At 37.0% G+C, this 20,784-nt stretch overlaps 1 protein-coding gene across 1 annotated transcript; it reads right to left on the reverse strand.

The window, feature by feature from the left end:
• Positions 1 to 13,111: 13,111 nt before the first annotated feature.
• On the reverse strand, positions 13,112 to 19,939 carry LOC113091747 (uncharacterized). The gene is made up of 7 exons (XM_026257371.1): positions 19,900 to 19,939; positions 19,473 to 19,808; positions 15,737 to 16,069; positions 14,977 to 15,300; positions 14,127 to 14,453; positions 13,702 to 14,046; positions 13,112 to 13,191 (listed from the first exon to the last, which is right to left on the reverse strand). Exons 1-7 carry the CDS (start codon positions 19,937 to 19,939, stop codon positions 13,112 to 13,114), a joined length of 1,785 nt encoding a protein of 594 aa, XP_026113156.1.
• Between the last annotated feature and the right edge of the window lie 845 nt (positions 19,940 to 20,784).

Below are 20,784 nucleotides of genomic sequence, written 5' to 3' on the forward strand. Positions count from 1 at the left end.
TGTTATCTAGTCTTATTAGATCCGAGTTTTCACTGAACGACTGAAGAAAATGTTTCACGTGTCTGTTTTGTTCTGTTTGTGTTGGTCGCATCTGAATGGTGAGTTATACCTATATTTTTACAGCATTTTAAAACTGCTGCTACTGTTCAAATCAGATGATTTCTTTAGCTGTTTTTCCCAAGTAAATCAAGTCAAATGATCATTATTGTAAGACATACTTTGGATTCCAATGAGCCGAATCTAAAAATATGAAACTATTGAAAGTGTCCAGCAGAATCAAACATGACGTTTTACTCACCCGCGGTTAACTCGTCATGTCTATTTTGCTATAAAGAAAACTTGAAAACACATTAAAGATCAAACGTCACCTTTCATTTTGTTTTAGGCCTCTGCTGCTACATTGTTATAAACTGTTTTCAAATTCACATTTTCCAGGTGAGTCAGTTTCAGTGATGGAGGGAGAATCAATCACTCTAAAGTCTGATGTTACTAAAATACACGAAAATGAAGACCTACTGTGGAAATTTGGGGCTGAAAAGATACTGATTGCTGAAATCAGTAAAAATGCTGGAATCTTCTCCACATGTGATGTTCCTGACGGGAGATTTAGAGACAGACTGAAGCTGGACGATCAAACTGGATCTCTGACCATCACAAACATCACAACTGAACACACTGGAGATTACGAACTACTGATAAGTGGAGCAAAACGGTTGTTAAAAACATTTCATGTTTCAGTTTATGGTGAGTAGAGATCATTTCTTCTGTCCTTCAGATTTTATTGTTATTAGCAAATTAAGGAATGTTTTATGTTCAATACAAGTTAAGCAGTTCACAACAAATATAATAAGGTTGCACGGCGGCGCTTACAGCAGAACTCAATGAGGTCCATTTTTTAAGGATTTAAAAGGAGAAATGCGAAGCTTATGATATAGTAAAAACATTTTTTATTATTTTGAAACTTGTGTATTATTTGAGCTGTAAAGCTATTTAAAAAAATTATAAAATTAGACCACACATTTTATTTTTCCACACTTAATCTTTTAAATTTTAACACACACATTGTTCATGTCTCGTAGCTTTAAAATTGAATCCTCATTCATTGCATTTCTCCATGACAAATGGAAATAAATAAAAAATGACAAATGCATTTGATTGAGCCTAACTTGTATTGAAACCAGAATGTTTCTTTAAATATTTACATTTTGAAACATTTAATCGTTTTATAGTTTGAGATGACATAAAGACTCCCTGACTGTCAACACACTACACTGAAAATAAGAACATTTGTTCTTGTACCCATATTTGTTTATTCTCTCATTTTCCAGCTCATCTGTTCAAACCCAACATTACCAGAAACTCTTCACAATTCTCTTCATCATCCTCATCCTCCGAGCAGAATTGTTCATTGGTGTGTTCAGTGGTGAATGTGGGTCATGTGACTCTCTCCTGGTACAAAGGAAACAGTTTATTGTCCAGCATCAGTGTGTCTGATCTCAGCATCAGTCTCTCTCTACCTCTGGAGGTGGAATATCAGGATAAAAACAGCTACAGCTGTGTGCTCAACAATCCCATCAGCAACCAGACTCAACATCTGGACATCACTCAACTCTGTTGGCCGTGTTTAGGTATGTCAGTGCCGATATACTAGGGTTTATTTACAGAACTGATCTATTAAGAGTTTTTGTAGATTCAGTTGCACTAATGGCTCATTTTTGTCCATTACAGATCAGGGTCTATCTTTATTCTACATAGTGTTGATCTCTGCCGCTGGATCTCTGTTGATTGTCGCTTCAGTCGTGATCTGCTGCATCTGCAGGAAACACAGAAAAACAGGTCAGAAGAAAAAAATTTAACTACAAATTAAGCAGAAATATTAATTTATTACAGAAGCAGAAATATTCATTCATTACAAATGCCCACATTTGTGACCCCGGAAAACAAAACCAGTCTGAAGTGTCAATAAATTTTTCTACTTTTTGAAAATCTGGAATCCGAGGGTACAAAAAAAAATTTTGAAATACTGAGAAAATCGCCTTTAGAGTTGTCTAAATGAAGTTCTTATCAATGCATATTACTAATCAAAAATTAAGTTTAATATATTTACAGTTGTACATTTACAAAATATCTTCATGGAACGTGATCTTTACTTTAATATCCTAATGATTTTGGGCATAAAAGAAAAATAGATAATTTTGTCTAATATAAGGTGTTTTTTTTTGTTGTTGTTTTTTTTTTTTTTTTTTTTTTTTGCTGTAAATATACCCCAGAGACTTCAGACTGGTTTAGTGGTACAGGATCACATTTAAATACATGACTGCAAGCTTTGTTGTTTTAACAGTCTGTATTTTTGTGATGCAGTCCAAACAGAGGAGGACGACAGAACTGGTTCAGCCTTGTGTAAATCAACACGGAAAACGGTAAAATGATTCTTGACTCTGTTGTTGCAGTCAGTTAGTCTGTTAGTTTGCAGCATCAAGTGATCAGTGAACATACGTTTGTGATCTATCGGCCAACCGTCATCAGCATTACTCTCTTTATAGGGAGAAGATCAAAAGCAGAGTTTAGGCATGCTTTTTTTTTTTTTATTCTATTTATACTAAATGCAGACAGTTTGCTCCAGTGTAAGTGTTTACATTTTACAGGGCTATTTTCAATTACAGATCTAAAATTCAAAACTTATCAGCAAATTAAAAAGGCATATATTTAAGTGTTAGTTCACCCTAAAATGTTTTAATCTGAATGTTATCTGAGAGCCTCAGTCACCATTCACATTCAGCGCATCTTTTTCTATACAATGTTAGTGATGGTGGATGGTGACTTTCTTGTTTTTACAAACCATATCAAATCTTTTATCATTTGACTAATTTACCTACTAATTTAAACCCTATGTTATTTAAATTAATATTTAGGTTAAACAATTCTTTAAAAAACATAAAAAAAAAAAAACATACTAAGTCAGTCTTATATTATTAGATTTGTATTGACAAAAGTAGGACAGCGGTTAACTCTTGTTACGTGTGCTGATGTGTGGTCTCGAGCTGCAGCTGCTCTGCGGTTCACGATCATCTGAGGTGAAGTGCAGCTTTAGCGGCCCTTGGTTGCTTTGTAGACGAGCTGAAACAAGTATCTTTGGTGTGAAAGACCGTTGTTCTTAGCGCAGAAGACAAACCTTCAGAACTTACATAATCTGTTTGATGATTTAACTGCTTAAAACGTCAGCTGCTTCAAAGCATCTGTTCTGTAGTAGTTCTTGAAAAGTATTTAGAATCAGCTCTGCATTTTAAAAATAAAAACAGCTTTTCGTACACACTACATAAACATTGAATCGTCTTGTTTTAAAGGTTGGTCTGTTATTGATATTATATTTATCGAATCAGCACGTTACTGACTGGCTTTGTGTTTCTTTGCAGAAATCAAAGACATATGTTGTGTATGAAAATTTCCCCAAAAAACGATAATTGAATACCGCATCTAGGAACTGATGTTACGGCTCACCCAGGACAACAACTCACACCTTTTGGTTTTGTTCACACTTATTTTCTGTTTTGTTTTGTCTTTTGATATTATCTCATTTTTAATAGTTTGTTTGTTTAGAAGTTGTTATTGTGATATTTTGTTGCTCTGATTGGCATTCAGAATTCAGAATTTAAAATGTTGTTTTACTTTAATATCACATTAAAATGTACTTTATTGTTAAATATTGATGGTGCTTCTTTGTCTGCATGTCATTTTACTGCAAAGTGAGTGGTGCACAGTATCTCACACAATACGTTGACAAATGTAGTCATCGTCACTAGTGGCCAAAGCAGAAAAATACGTTTTGACAGATACAGTGTGCTATCAATAGATGAGGACGAATGAACTGCCAAAAAGAGGAAACAGTGAAACACCAGCAAAACTGCAACACGAAAACAGACCTGATTCTGTAATTATAAAGACATAAACATATTTTTATTTCTAGAAATGAACTAACAATTTATTTTACTGATATCTTGATATTTACATCTATCTGTTTACTCTTCAGCTAACCACAAGCCATCACTATCTCAGCCGAATATTTACTTCTTCTGGCAGACCAAATTTACTTCTCATGAGAGTTACTGCTCATTGATATCAAAACATGGGAATTTAAGCACATTTACAAAGCAAGAAGAAAATAGGACATGAAAGAGGGCAACTAAAAGTAATCATGTCATTGCGGTATCAGTCATCAACAAACCTTCTTGAGACTCTACTTGAGATTGATTGTGCAAGTTATTGAACGCCACAACCCACATCCTTACACCCCCTCCTTAAGCATTTATACAGATTAATTCATGCCAGTATAGTGATCACAACACATAATACTTTCATATATTCATATACCCCGATGAATATTATCCCATCAAACGGCTGCAAAATTAATGTATTGCTATTTTCACCATATTATGACTTCAATAGTGCTACATGTATTTCTTGTTTTCCTAGTTTGATTATCTCACATAAAAAGTAAAATATATGATTGTCATGGTTTATTTATCAGGCCCGCTCATGTCAATAGTTCAGCCCATTTGATGAACTACAGATAAGTGGAGCTAAACTGACATCAAAAACATTCACTGTTTCTGTCTATGGTGCGTAAAGATGTAATTTGTCCAAATATCCGCGTATTCTTGTTTTATTAAATTAATATTTTAGGTTCAAAACAAGTTATGTTAAATCCACAGCATTTGTGCCATAATGCTGATTTACACAAATTAATTCTAAACTCATTCTTTAAATCAAGATCACAGTGAGGCACTAACAATGGAAACCAACAGGCATTTATCAAGTCAAAGTCAAGTCTGCTTTATTGTCAATTCTTCCACATGTACATTACATACATACAGAGAATTGAAATTGCGTTACTCTCAGACCCTCAGTGCATACAGATAACACTAAAAGGAAAGGGAGAGATTTTTTTTTTCTTTTACATTCAAGCTTTCACTATTCTAGACTGTTTGTGCTGCCTGTAAATAGTCCAATCAGCGTTGAGTCACGTTTTGTGTTGCACAGCCTCTTTTTGGGAGATTTCTGTCAAACTGTGAATCGCCCTCATAGACTTCCATTCAAAGATCACTTTTTTCGAACTGCAGCCACTGCAATGCAATCTCAATGAGTTCCGGGAGGACTCGCCCTAACGTGCTTTCATCATTGTGCGTGACCTTAACTTGTGCAACGACTCGTGGGAACACAAATAAAAAATGTTTAAACCACGGACACTTTATGAACACAATCTTACCTGTGCAAAGATGCAGAAATCCACCAATGTTTAAAATATTTCTATTTATGATGATGTTCCACTTGTTGAAATTATTTTAAAATAACATTTCACATACAATGAATGCAAATAACTTAACTCCCATTTTTACAAATGTACCTCTTTCTAAGTTAAATGACAAATACATACATACTCTGTTAGAAACTTTAGCCCAATAGCATTGTTTTAAAGAAACTTATCTAGTTGTGACTGAGTTTTCTTCTTTTAATCCATCTATTATTGCTGTTGAAACAGTTCAGACTTGTGAAGAAGAGATCACTTACACTGATCCAAAGTTCAACAAAAGAAATGCACATATATCGGTAAGATACATTCCTGTCATGTGACTCTGTATGATTTCTGCAGTGAGTCAGATGTAGCTTAGTACAGACAAAATTTTAAGGATACACACAATGATCCACTGAACACAACAGCATGAATTAAATTAATGCATAGAACCATGACACACTGAAAATATCTTAGTTATATATATATATATATATAATGTTTTTGAAAGAAGATTCTTCGGCTCATCAAGCCTGCATTTATTTGATAAAAAATACAGAAAAAATGTAATATTGTGATATATTATTACAGTTTAAAATAATTGTTTTTAAATGTATTATACTTTAAATTATCATTTATTTCTGTGATGCAAAGCTTAATTTTTAGGATCTTCATCATAATATGATGATTCATTATCAAAGTTGGAAACAGTTCTGCTGCTTAATATTTTTTCAGAACATGTGATACTTTGATTAATAAAAAGTAAGAAAAAAAAGAAGCTAAGTTTTTAAAATATAAATATTTTGTAATAACAATATACACTACTGGTCAGTAATTTGGGGTCAGTAATTATTATTATTTTTTTTTACTTAAAAAAAAATCAATACTTTTATTCAGCAAGGATTTGTTAAATTGATAAAAAGTGATAGTAAAGAAAATATATTATTAGAATATATATTTATTAGAAACATTTTTTTTTTAATAAATGCAGTTCTTTTTAACCTTTAATTGATCAAATATATAAGACAGCAGAACTGTTTCCAACACTCATAATAAATCAGAATATTAGAATGATTTCTAAATGATCATGTGATCGACTGGATGTTACATGTGACACTGAAGGCTTGAGTAATGATGCTGAAAATTCAGCTTTGCATCACAGGAATACATTATTTTTTTTAAGTATATTCAAATAGAAAACTATTATTTTAAGTTGTAATAATATTTCACAATATTGCTGTTTTTTCTGTATTTTTGATCAAATAACTGCAGGCTTGATGAGCAGAAGAAACTTTTCAAAAACAGTTCCAGGCTGAGGACCTTCTGCACCTAGGCCAGATTTTAGGACCCTTTGGTGCCCCAGAAGATCAGCATTCTCCAGCGCTTCCTGTTCATGGCTGTTAAAATGGATTCCTTCTTCTTTCCCCACTGCACTGTTACCAGCACAACCAGTGGATTAAGTCACTGCTACTGGAATGCTCACTCGACCACAGAGAATGTAAATATCACTTATCCAAACCTCTTCCAGAGACCTTGGCATTGTTTTATATTATCAGTATTAGATTTTTCTAATTAACGTTAGATATTATAACTGATTGCAGTTTGTAACAAATCCTTCATGTATTTGTTTGATGCATAATAGGGCTGCACAATTAATCGCACGTGATTGTCATGCGTGTCTCTTTAGTAAAGTACATTTATTGTATTCATTTAGTAGTTGCTGATTACTCTTGTCTATCTTTTGTTAATAAAATCTATTTTTATTACAATTGTGTCTTCCCTGTGTTGATGATACAGAAAACGGTTCTACAAGTTAGAGATCCCACCAATCTTTTTTATGTAATGTACTCATAACCCCACCTTAAGTGACAAGTGATCCAAATATCATAACATCATAAGTGATTACTAAACTGTTTCGTCTCCCTAGGTTGGCGAAAACAAAATTCACTGCAATATAATAAAAAAGAAAATATGTGACACACTTGCACATTTGATGCACTTTACTTGTGTGACTTTAATTATAATTCTACATGATATCCTGTATAATATTAAAAAAGAACATAAGAGACTCACACCGGACTTACTTATAAACATTTTATTAGGTCACAGATACATTTGTAAAGGTTCATATCAAGTATGGGTTAGCACAGGTTGTTTGCTTGTTTACCTGTAATAAACCAGGCAGAACAGTTCAGGCGATTGATCATATTACACAAACTATGCATTCTTTTGACACTGTTGCAGGTAATGCTTAACATTGAAACTTCATTACCTTTATTGAAACTTCATTACCTACATTTTCAGTTCCATTCATTGCATTTTTTCACAAGGATAAGCCCACAACATGTAAACTTTGGCATAGAGGGATTCACATGTGATCAATGCAGGGAAATAGGTTTCAGAATTAGAGACACATATTCAAACTTTAATTGAAGACAGTAAGAATATTAGGGCTGTAGATATGGCTTTGGATGCGACTAGCTCAGGGATTCCTGTACATTGTTCGGTTCTGGTAACAGAGCCTCTGCAGCAGGGCAACTGGGTGACTGTGATGCGGCATAGTCGCAGGTCAAAACACCGCTCTTCCATTCTGATAAAAAACATGAAATAGTTTCTCCCCACTCAGTGACGGACCCACTGAGAAACTTGATGAAAGTCATCTAGTTATTGGTGATTCTATTGTACGGAACGTGAAAATAAAAACCCCAGCCACCATAGTCAAATGTTTACCGGGAGCCAGAGCGCCTGACATCTTGGTGAATTTAAAAGTTCTGGCTAATGCTAAGCATAAATTCAGTAAGATTGTTATTCATGCTGGCGCTAATGATGTTCGACTTCGCCAGTCGGAGATCACTAAAAATAACTTTAAAGAGGTGTGTGAACTTGCAAGCACGATGTCAGACACTGTAATATGCTCTGGTCCCCTGCCTGCTTACCGTGGTGATGAGATGCATAGCAGATTGTCATCACTCAATGGCTGGATGTCTAAGTGGTGCCCGCAGAATAACATAGGTTTCATAGACAATTGGACGAGCTTTTGGGGCAGACCTGACCTGTTGAAAAGAGATGGTCTTCATCCCTCCTGGGGTGGTGCTGCTCTTCTTTCTAGAAATATGGCACATAGTCTTAGTGTTTATACTTGACTAACTGGGGCCCAGGTCAGGAAGCAGAAAGACTGGCTAAACCGACCGTCTGCTAGCTGCCTCCCGTCACAGAGGTCAGTTAATTCTCAGCACATAGAGACTCTTTCACCTAGATATCACACTATAGAGACTGTGTCTGTTCCCCGAACTAAAAAATACAAAAATGTCCTAACCAATTTAAGAATAACAATTAAATTGATGTTCAACAAATAAAAAACTGATGTAATATGAATAAACAAATGTTAAAGCTTGTCTTATTGAATATCAGGTCCCTTTCTACGAAAGCACGAACTAGATGTGCTCTGTTTGACAAAAACCTGTCTAAAACAAGATGATTACATTATTTTAAATGAATCTACCTCCCAAGAACACTTTTATAAACATGAGCCACAACCAAAAAGGTAAAGGGGGAGGTGCTGCTATAATTTATACAAATATTTGTAGTGTTTCTAAGAGGGAGGGCTTCACGAATAACTCATTTGAAGTTACAATGCTTTATATAACATTATCCAAAGAAACAAGTGTTAATGAAAAATCCTCTGTGATGTTTGTACTGGCTACTGTAAACGGTCTAGAGCTGAAGATCTTTACCTGAACTCGATGGGACCCTATGGGTTCGGGCTTAATTTATATCATTTTACATGGGCTCAGGCTTGTGCTCCGGTTTGTGAGGTAAATGAGTGGTCATGAGATGTGTTTCAATTAGCGCGAGAAAGACGCGAATATAGATGCTAAGTAGGTGAAACGGAGGCTTGACTCTGGTGATAACGTTTTGATTGCACCAGCAACTAAAGCAAAGTCTGAGGTGTGGAAAAGTTTTGACCTTGTTTATAATGAGAATAATGAGCCAGTGGGTTACGTTGCTGGACACACCATCAGTGAGCATTATTGCCTAATACCCATCTTAATTTAGAATTTATCTTAATTTAATTTGTTAAGAAAGACTCATTTTTAATGTTGCGGTGGTCTATTTATATGCTAAATGAGCCTATGCCTAGGCCCATTTAGAGTGCTGAGATGTTACGATGTTACAGAATGACTCATTCTTGACAAAAGGCAAAATAGCTGTGTGCATGCGTATATTTGAAAAATGTCGGGCTGTAAACGGGTTCAGGCTTTTAAAAAGCTGTCAATCAAAATGTACTTGTCGGGCTCGGGCCGAAATCTGTCGGTCTCGGGTCCTGTGGGTCCTAACTTTTAAGACCCCGATTACAGCTAATACAGTCCACCAGGGCACCATACAGAATGTATTAAAGAATTTTAATACAAAAACACACTACTGCCAGACCAATTATGAATGTAATTTGGGCAGTAGGTGTATGGTGGCAGTCTGTATGGGTTTGTTCCCCCTCAGCTAGGGGTGGGCGATATGATAATTTTGATTATTTATATAATTATAATCTATAATTATATGATTATTTTTATTTCCTGATTTTATCCCATTAATATGAAAAAGTATGGATGATATCTAGGCCTAAGTGCATGGGTAAAGATAGAAATCTTTGTTATTATTTTATTTTTGTTATTAAAAAAAGTAGAACAATACGAATTATAAATACAGATATTAACCCTCTTGGCGCCACGGTCGAGTTTACTCGACAAGATGCGGCACTGAATAAAACGGCCGATTTTGTCAAATAGGGTGTCAAATTTCATGCAACCTCCCCTGCACCAGATAGCAGAAATGTAATACTTCATCTCTGACTGAAAAAAACGTCATGGTCCTATACAAAATCTTCGAGATAGAGCGCATTGAATCAGTGCAAAAAAAAGCGGAGCTTGTGTGAGAGTGAGCCATTTTATCTGACCAATATTGTCAACGTCAGCGAGTATTGGCATTAGATTATTATTATTTTCATTATTATTATTATCTAAAGGCATCAATAAAGCTTCAATAAAGCCGCAATGAGGTGTTGGAACTTCTATTCGCGGACACTTATGAGAATATCTGCATTCAGAAGATGACGGTGATACTGAAAGTGAAAGTATAGCCTTACACCAAGCACAGACGGTGAATCCTTTGCCCAATGTAAATAAATGGTCCTTTGCCAAATGTCAGAGGTGTGAACAATTGCGAAATTAGGCATGTTATTGTTGCGGGGACGAGGCGGGAGATTTTTACCGCGCTAGACATGTGTATTTGTCTTCTGACCGCACTTCTCCGCAATCGCGGCGACAGTAGCCTATTGTAGTGGAGACTTTGTCTAATGCCACTGGGTATGTTAGACGAGGTCGAAGTATTCATAGGACAGTTAGGAGGCAAGGTGGGGAGTCGCAATGACACTGACAGTAGTTCGAGCTGTGCACACTCGGCGCGTGCGCGAGGCAGATCTGGCCCACGCTGCTCATAGCAGAAGCAGAGGCGATGTGACACGGGGCATAGCTTTTGAACTAATCAGGTCTTGTCTGCTTGTGTTTGTGTGTCATATGAATAATATATATGTGCCCCATACATGGAATCAGAGTGCCTGCTGTATGTTGTAAATTGAAAATCCCAACCGCTACATGCATTCGGCTTGTTTCTACCATTTATTAGTAATTATTTACACAGTTTGTTTACTGCTTGCTATTTACCTGAGCATTCAGTATTGTGCAATATAGCACACAGAAGGTGAGGGACCGTTTTTTGGGGAAAGAAGTGCTCCATTTTATCGTTTAAACATGTGACTTTTCATGAAAATTCTATAATTCAAGATGACCACCCCATATGACGTCATAATATGCAAATTAGATGTGGAAATAAAATCCCTACATAAACATTGGGTCATCCTTAATATTTTTACAATTGACAGAAAGTCTCTATCTTTTATAAATTTTAAGATATAACCTTTTGAAATTAAGATGTCAAAATCGAACGTTTTAGGAAAAAACCTCTGGCGCCTAAAGGGTTAAACAAATAAAATGAAGTGTTTTATTTACAGGTACAATAGGTTTATTTAGCAGGAGCATTAAAAAAAAATGATCAAATATAAAAATAAAACACTATATAAATTGATTCCTATTAAAGCAACTGTATTAAAGTTTTTGGTGTTTTATTAACATGAAAAAAATAATACACCCCAAAATTTAAATATCGTTAGTGAAATTAAATTTTCGGGTGAACTATCTATATGTCGCAGTACATTCATTCTGGGGCGCCAGAACCGCAGCTGATAGAATGTGCGCTGCAACACAATACAAAATTTCTTCAAAAGCAGATCGTGGAGACATTTTTATTATCCACAATCAAAAATATTAATATCCTACCCTCGGCAGAAATCGCGGATTGGGGGCAGACCGGACCACAAGGGCACATTGCACGCCACTGTTGTTCATATTCGTGATGGAGACAGAGATGAGGTAGTTTTACTATGCGTGTGTTCTACTGAGATCTATGGGTTATTTTTTTTAGTAGGATCAAAGAAAAAAAGATTGAAATGACTTGCATATTGAGTCAGACTCCATCTGTTAGTTAGTCTACTAGTGCCGCTTACTTTTGCCCAGTCCCACCCAAAAATTACATTCTGCCTACGTCACTAGTTTAATGAAATCTTGTCATTGTCTCATCTTAAGTCATGTAAAAAAGGTCGTTTTTGTTTATAACTATAATGATTATATATTAAAGATGCTAAATATTCTATGATTATTCATGTAAGTAAATATTAATGATTAACAGCAGTACTAAAGGAAACAAAGATAATCGTGCACTGTTCTTGTCTGGATCACTTTCAGTAGCAGCTTTAATAAACCTCTATACTGAAGAACATCAAGCACTCTATTTTCTATTGCAGTGAACATGTTTTTTTTTTTTTTTTGCTGGTTTACTGTTTGTGTTTTCTGAAGTAATGTTTACACAAATTCAAAAGTATTTAGCCTGCAATTGTAAATGTATTATTTCAAAATTAATTATAGCAATGAAGTTGGTACCTAATTGGTACCTAACACTAAAATCTTTTTAATGTGACAATACTATTTCTCTGTTAGTGATGAGCGTATCATGATACAATGCTTTTCTCTCAGTTCCCATCATCTCTTCACTGTTTCTTTCAATAAAAATATCAAATAATGTTACGTTAGTGTCTCACTGGATTCCTCAGACTCGGCCTCATCAATCCTAAATGGTAGGTAAAGCATCAATCTGATCAGGGGACATGTTTTCAACATGATTCACCTGTAGGAAAATACAGATTCACAGAAGATTAAAGAAATGAACACGACTAATGATTAAGTTTCACACAAAGATACTTGGAATTGTGTTGCTTTTCTTTTACAAAAAAATCAACACAATGTCATTTTTTTTTTAATTATATAATAACATAAAAACTGTGAAAAGCATTTTGTAGGTTTTATTTGCAAGAAAGATTCAATATATGCACAGAGTCAATATTTTCTTTCTACCTCAAAATTTCTGCAATTCATTGGGCTAATCCAGGTAAATATTTTGTGATTGTATAGGACCTCATTCCTATATTTTGCCCACAAATCACTAAACCCGACCCAACACACTCACAAACATTTTGCATTTTTAAACAAGAATAACAAACTCACATTTAAACACACATTACTTTGATCAATTGGGATAAAAATACACATTTAATAATCTTTATAAAATGTTTTTCATACAATAAATCTCAAAGTTCCCTTTGGATAAACCATATGCATGTAATACTCACTTGTTTTATTGCTCACAGATTGCGATCAATTAAGCCAGCAGCTGTAACAAGAAGCAGCAGAACAACAGCAGCAACGCATATTCCTGCTCAGCTGAAGATAGACCTGAACCTGGAATGGAAAAAGACAAAGAATATTACATTCTATAAAAATGTGTACTGTTGTCTATATTTATATTTAGAGCCATGCTGCATCATATTCACAAAATTTCTTGCACATAAGTAACTTTTTTATATTAGAGGAACAAATTTAACAAACAAACGTTGATACTGATATTATACGGAGGTTTAATAAATAGCCTAAAAGACGTCAAGTACACATTAAGTGTACCATTTGGGACAGGACCACCGAAATGAATGCATATTTTGAATAAATCTGTTGATCAAATGATTTAATGACCCATGATTTGCTTCCTTCCTGAATTAATTAGCCATTTTGAATGAATCGAATGAACGAACAATTCATTCATTAAGATTTACTTGCCACCACCTACTGGCAGATCTAGTTTTCTTTTTAAAAATATAATTGAACATTTTCCATGATTTAATATTTCAGTTTTTTTAAATGTTTTTAAAAGTGTATTCTAAACCTACTTGTGCAAAATTAATACTTCATACTCACCACTGACAGTAACACAGAAGCTCTTAATGACGGTGATACTGATGTTCCTGTTGCTGCAGCTGGTAATCTCCAGTTTATAAACTCCAGAGTCTGTGGTTCTGGTGTTAGTGATGGTCAGAGATTCAGTCTGATGATCCAGCTTCAGTCTGTCTCTGAATCTCTCATCACACTGATCATCTGTACAGATCTTACGGAGATCTCCACTGATTTGAGCGATGCGAGTGTAATTAAAATACCACACCTTTAAATAATTTGGGTTTTTTATTTCACCAGGATCGAAAGTGATAGATTCTCCCTCCTTCACTGACTTTCTCTTCATTTTATCTCGTTCAGAAGCAGCAACACCTGAAACACAAACCAACAGCTCACTGATTTGCTGAAAAAAAGTTAATTGTCAAGACTTGTTTATAATCAAATTGACTCACCATTTACAGCAACAATGAATTTCTTTTGACTGATTCTGCTGTTGATGATCTGTAGTTCATAAAGTCCAGAGTCTGTGTTTGTGATGTTTGTGATGGTCAGAGATCCAGTCTGATGATCCAGCTTCAGTCTGTCTCTGAATCTCTCAGTTCCTTCATTACACTCAACATCTGTACAGATCTCACTGAGATCTTTACTTATTTCAGCAATGTAAATACTGTTAAAATACCACCTCATTCTGCCTTGTTGGTTTGTTTCAACATCAGGGTGTAGAGTGACTGAATCTCCCTCCATCACTGGCGCTTCACATGTATCAACACTGAAAAAACCTAAAGAAGAAATGAACAGTTAATCATGAGCCAAACAAAAACCCACAACAGGAAAGTGATGTGAAAAAGTTGTGAAATGCAACACATGCAAAGAAACAGCAGAGGAGCATCACTAATTTACACACTCACTCTTCAGATAAACATACATTTGACTCACTTATGATCTTCAGAACTTAATGCACATACAATACATGAATATTACACATTAATTTCAACCATCAACATATTTAAAGAATCTATGCTATTTTCAACTGTTAAAATAAAATGTCTTGTTTTTATATACATTTTTCTTTTTAGTCCTGCTGTTTGAATATCTCAAAAATAACATGTTCACTTATTTATTTATTTTTCCATTTGGCAGAAGCTTTTATCCAAAGCAACTCACCGAGGTCAATAATCATGCTTTATTATTTCGCTTTATTAAAAAATGCAGTCAAGGTGGACAATTTTCATTTCTCATGTGCATCAGACACCTAGAAGATAAAACACGGATATATTTGATATATTACTAAAAGATACTCACTACCGACAATAATACTGAATCTCTTTACAATGGTGCCACCACTGCTGCTGATGATCTGTAGTTTATAAAGTCCAGAATCTGTAGTTCTGATGTCTGTGATGGTCAGAGATCCAGTCTGATGATCCAGCTTCAGTCTGTCTCTGAATCTCTCATCACACTGATCATCTGTACAGATCTTACTCTGATCTCCAGTGATTTCAGCGATGAGAATGTCATTAAAATACCACGTCATCACATCATTTGGGCTTTTAGTTTCACCAGGATCTAAAGTGACAGATTCTCCCTCCTCAACTGACATTTCATCTGATTTAACAGCAGGAACACCTGAAACACAAACCAACAGCTGCTTGAGCCTTGTTTTGCTGATAGTAACAAACTACATAACATGAAAGAACTGTAGAAGTAAAAATCATTGTGACAAAATGTATTTTTTATCCTTTTTTCATCAGGTTCTCTGCACTTCGGATTCTTGGTTAACTAAACCAGGCCTTCTTAACCTTCTTAACATTTGAGCATTAGTTTTGTTATGTAAAATGTTAGGTTAGACTAAATCTTTCATGTCCAACGGTGATCTCCACCGGTGGGGATCAGGGCTTGCATGTGCCACCCAACCTGTGAGCCTGGCCTACCATGGGCCCACCCCATCCAATCACAGAATTGCTCTGGTGTCCAGTGTAAGTTCACTACAAACACTTACAGGATTCAAAACACATTATTCACATGATTTAAATGTACATAGCTTTTAAACATAATGACTCACCATATACAGCAACAAAGTAGATATTTTCACTGATTCTGCTGCTGATGTTGATCTGTACCTTATAGAATCCAAAGTCTGTGTTTGTGATGTTTGTGATGGTCAGAGATCCAGTCTGATGATCCAGCTTCAGTCTGTCTCTGAATCTCTCATTAACATCTTCACACTGAACATCTGTGCAAATAAAACTGAGATCTTCATTGATTTCAGCCACTCGGATGTCATTAAAATACCATTTAATATCTTTTTGTTGGATTGCTTCAACATCAGTGTGTAGAGTTACTGAATCTCCCTCCTTCACAAAAACTTGCAAGATGGCTCCGTAACCAAAAACACCTCATGAATAAAGAGAGAGTTAGGCCGGTGACACACTGGCTGTGTGGCGTGAGCGTGGAGTTTCTGTTGCGTGGCGGCTGCGTCGCGTTTGCTGTGTCTTTACACCCCAGAACCGTGCCTGACGCGGCGCTGGCGCACTGCTGCTGCTGTATGTGACGTAGAGGGAATCCGCCGACAAACCAGGCTCTTGTCTTCACGACAACGATTTCAAAAAAAAATTCTCACATGCTTACACCTTCATGATAAGCATAAATATAAAGCTTACTGATAAAGGACACCATCAACAGTATTGACTGCAAAAAAACTATGCTTGACAGGTGCGATATTTGAAAATCTATAATTATTTATTTATTAAATTACACTTCTTAATTTATGTCAATCTATAGACTTTCAAAAATCTAAATGTCATTAATTAATATGTATTTGTGTACAAAATGACATAGAAAAATATTTTCCTGTTCTATTTTGCCTGGAAACGCTTCCAACACGCTTGCGTGTCGTGGGAAAAATAGACGTTGGTTCTATTTCTAGCATGCATGCGTTTTCTGTGCGGCTCGAGCAGGCAGTCCCTTTTGATGTTCACTCCTGTTATGTACTGTATGTGAAAAACTCATTTTTTCCATTCTGCTGAAGCCCGATTTGTTCACATTTGTGTAGCTGCACAAACCAATGTCGCTTTAGCCTGCAAAAAGGGGCGGGGCCAACCGCTATAAAGTTGGCCGAAGCGCCATTCATCAGATTATTCTCCTTCAGCGACGAGGATAATCTCTTTGCTGACACTTCTGCAAGAATAAGCCGTGGAATAAGCTCCAGCTCTGCTCACTGCCATGGAAGAAGCCGAAGCAGCGAACGCAAGCTTCACTGCAGGTATCCGGCATCCGAGAAAGAGCATTTTGCAAGGAGAAAATTTCCAGCACGCATTGTTCCAAGTGTCGCGCCACGAGTATGGTTTCGTGCAAGGGACTCTTGCACTGACGAGAGGGGATACACCAAACATTCCCCCCTGGAGGAAATGATCACCACACATCTGTGCCCACCATCTGCCCTCGGCTTAAAGGGCCATGCAGCGCATCCATCTAAGCCCTGCAGGACCACCTGAGCCATCGGCAACAGGGCTTATGCAACAGCCAAACAGGCCGGCTCAGAGCTGCACACAATGGTGATCCAAGCCAAACTTCTCCGTAGTATGGACAAGTCTGGCCAAGAGCACTAAGAGGCCTTTAAAGAGCTGCGTAAAGCAACAGATCGCACTCTGCGCGCTACTAAGGCCACACCGCAAGCAATCGGTAAGACCATGGCCAGCATGGTGGTGTTGGAACACCACCTTTGGCTAACGCTTACAGAGATCAGGGATGCTGAAATAATGGCCTCCCTTGACTCGCCATTCTCGCTGAAAGGGTTATTTGGCTCCACTGTGCATGGGTTCACTGAATAGTGTTCGAAAGCTCAGAAGATGTTGTAGGCGCTTCAGGTGTCCTGCAGGTGAAGTGTGTGCCCGAATATTTTACTGTTGTAATAGCGGACCCAAATGCTTTAAAGAGCAAAATTCCTCATCGTCTCGCAATCACTTACACGAACGTAGACTTCCTGCTTTTTCAAGGCGAGCTATCGTTCAAGAAAATAAATTATCTCGCCACCCATTATATTGCTTGGGCAGCCATTCCGGGAAGCTGGAAATGGGTTTTGGAAACAATTTGTTCGCAGGCTGCCCGCTACAGGGGCGTTGTTCAAACGTCTGTCCCGGACTACTAAGCTATTGTTCTCCAGCAGGAGGTGCAAGCACTGCTTGCAAAAGGTGCTGTGGAAATAGTGCCCCCAGTGAACAGTGAGTCAAGCTCTTTCAGCGACTATTTCTTCTTTCCAAAGAGAGATGGTGGGCTCAGACCCATTCTAGATCTCAGACATTTGAACAGCTCGCTTATGCGCCATTTATTGTATATTACGTGTATATTAAGGAGGGACCTTCTCTCGCAGGCAAAAGGCATGATTTGGCATCCTTGCCCAGAGTTGTGGACCCTTCATGTCTGGTGCCTTGACCGGAGTTTGTTAGGCTCCTAGTGAGATTAAGCAACACCATTCACGAGATGGCTCTAATGCCAGAAATGGTCAGTATTCCTCAACTGGTGCTCTGCATGGCAAGTGGACAAATTTTCATGTGACATGTCCTGCGTGCTGACTTTTCTGCAAGAGCTGTGGGATAAGAGGTGTGCCCCATCCAGACTCAAAGTATATCTGGGGGCCATCGCTGCGAATCATTCTCACAAGGCTTGCCATTCAATAGGCAGAAACAACTTGGTTGTTAAATTTCTGAAGGGCACAAGGAGACTTAGTTCTCCTCGTGCTGTGCCAGACTGTGCCATGTTGGGACTTATTCGTGGTCTTAGAGGCCCTTATCGCTTAAAATGGCCCTTCTCCTTGCTTTGGTGTCACTTAAGCATGTGGGTGACTTACAAACACTGTCGGTCGGTGCCTGGTGTCTTGAGTTTGGGCTCAATCACTGCAAGGTCATTTTGAAACCAAGTCACGACTATGTTCCTAAAGTGCTCTCTACTCCCTTTAGAGAACAAGTAATATACCTATTGGCACTCCCCTCTGCAGACATTGAGCAGGGACCGAACACTCTCTGCCCTATTAGGGCTCTGAGAGTCTATGTGGAATGTTCTAAACTGTTTAGGCAGTCTAAACAGCTGTTTATTTGCGTTGGAGGCCACCAGAAGGGTCTGCCGGTCTCACTGGATTGTTGATGCAATACTCTTTCTTATGCATCAGAAGGACTGGAATGCCCTTTTGGTGTGAGAGCCCACTCCACAAGGGCAATGGCCTCCTCATGGGCGTGGTCCTGCGGCATATCTGCAGAGAGATCTGTGCAGCTGCCGGCTTGTCATCGCCGTCCACTTTTGCCAGATTCTATAACTTAAGACGTCCCTGCTCTGCAGATGCGGATTCTATCTGTTTAATCCTCCCACATGGTTAGTGGTTTCTCATGCCCTCAGCTAAGCTTTGGTGAGTCCCTTAGGGCCTTTATTAGTGCTCTAACACTGCATGTAATTGTTGCTTGTAGTGTGGCCTGATTGGATTCGTTCCTATACATAACGGGAGTGAATGTTCGAAAGAGAAAGCTTAGAATACTTAACGTAACCTCGGTTCCCTGAGATAAGGTAACGAGTGTTATGTCACTTGCCGCACTATAAGCTTCATAAATTATCTTTTGTTTCAGTCACACCACTGAAACTGATCTGGGCTACATTTTAGTGTAACTTTTTTCCATTTGGTTACTGAAGAGAGATTGTAACAATTAAAGTTTTTTTTTTCTTTTTTTTTTTTTTTAAACAAAATGTTTTACCATACATGAGTTATCAAAAAAGCAGTTAGAGCTAAATTTATATCATCACATGATACTCACCAGAGATACTAACACTGTATGTCTTTATGATGCTGAATTTGCTGCTGTTGATCTGTAGTTTATAAAGTCCAGAGTCTGTGGTTTTGGTGTTTGTGATTGTCAGAGATCCAGTCTGATGATCCATAGCAAGTCTGCCTCTAAATTTCCCATGAGCATCTTCACACTGAACATCTGTACAGATATCAGTGTGATCTCCAGTGATTTCCGCTATTTGAGAGCCAGTAAAATACCATCTAAATGTTATTCTGTTTTGTTGGTTTGCTTTAACATCAGTGTGTAAAGTGACTGAATCTCCCTCCAACATGGACACTTCTCTTGTATCAACACCAACAAAACCTGAAGAAGAAATTAAAATATTAAAAAAGAAACAATAAACTATGGTCTGTCTGAAAATAGTTCAGATTGGCTGCAATGTGTGCATTCAAACCACTGAATGCAGAGATAGCTCCAGTCAGTTTCATCTCCATTATAAATGGGAACAACAGATTTTGTGTGAAAATAAATTATACAAGTAGTTTATTTTACTTAAAAATCTTATAATTGTATGAGGTGGCAAATGGGGGGCTTTTATCCCCCACATATGGGATAAAAGGCTCACCAGAATGGAGCAAAAGGCACACAGTAGATTAAGTTAATACCTGTTCAGAACAATCACTTTAGCAATGTTTATGTTATATTCTGCTTATTTTGATAAATAAAATAATTTGATTAAAATGTACAACGACTCACCACATAAAGCAACAATGAATGCCTTTCTACTGATTCTGCCGCTTTTGCTGGTGATCTTCAGTTTATATTCTCCAGAGTCTGTGTTTGTGATGTTTGTGATGGTCAGAGATCCAGTCTGATGATCCAGCTTCAGTCTGTCTCTGAATCTCTCATCAACATCTTCACACTGAACATCTGTACAGGCCTGTCTGCAATCTCTATTGATTTGAGCTATGCAAATGTCATTGAAATACCATTTCATTTTAACCTGTTGGTTTGTTTTAATATGAGGGTGTAGAATGACTGAATCTCCCTCCATCACTGACACTTTATCTGTACTGAAACCAGATACACCTATAGAAGAAATAAACAGGTAACCATAAGACAAACAATTTGTTATAACATATGTGCTGTGAAAATGTTTTTCTACAGATCATAAAGATTGTAGGTCTTATTTTTACTCCTGCTGTTTGAATCTCCCATTTTCCCCTAGCTATTTGAACAGTTTGGCCATAATGTTTTTAATCCACGCTGCTGAAACTGATATAGGCTTTGACCGCAGCTCCCTACACCAGAGTACGCAGTCTACCTAGGGCACCAACTC

This window comes from Carassius auratus, unplaced genomic scaffold, assembly GCF_003368295.1.
Source record: "Carassius auratus strain Wakin unplaced genomic scaffold, ASM336829v1 scaf_tig00214281, whole genome shotgun sequence".
NCBI lineage: Eukaryota > Metazoa > Chordata > Actinopteri > Cypriniformes > Cyprinidae > Carassius > Carassius auratus.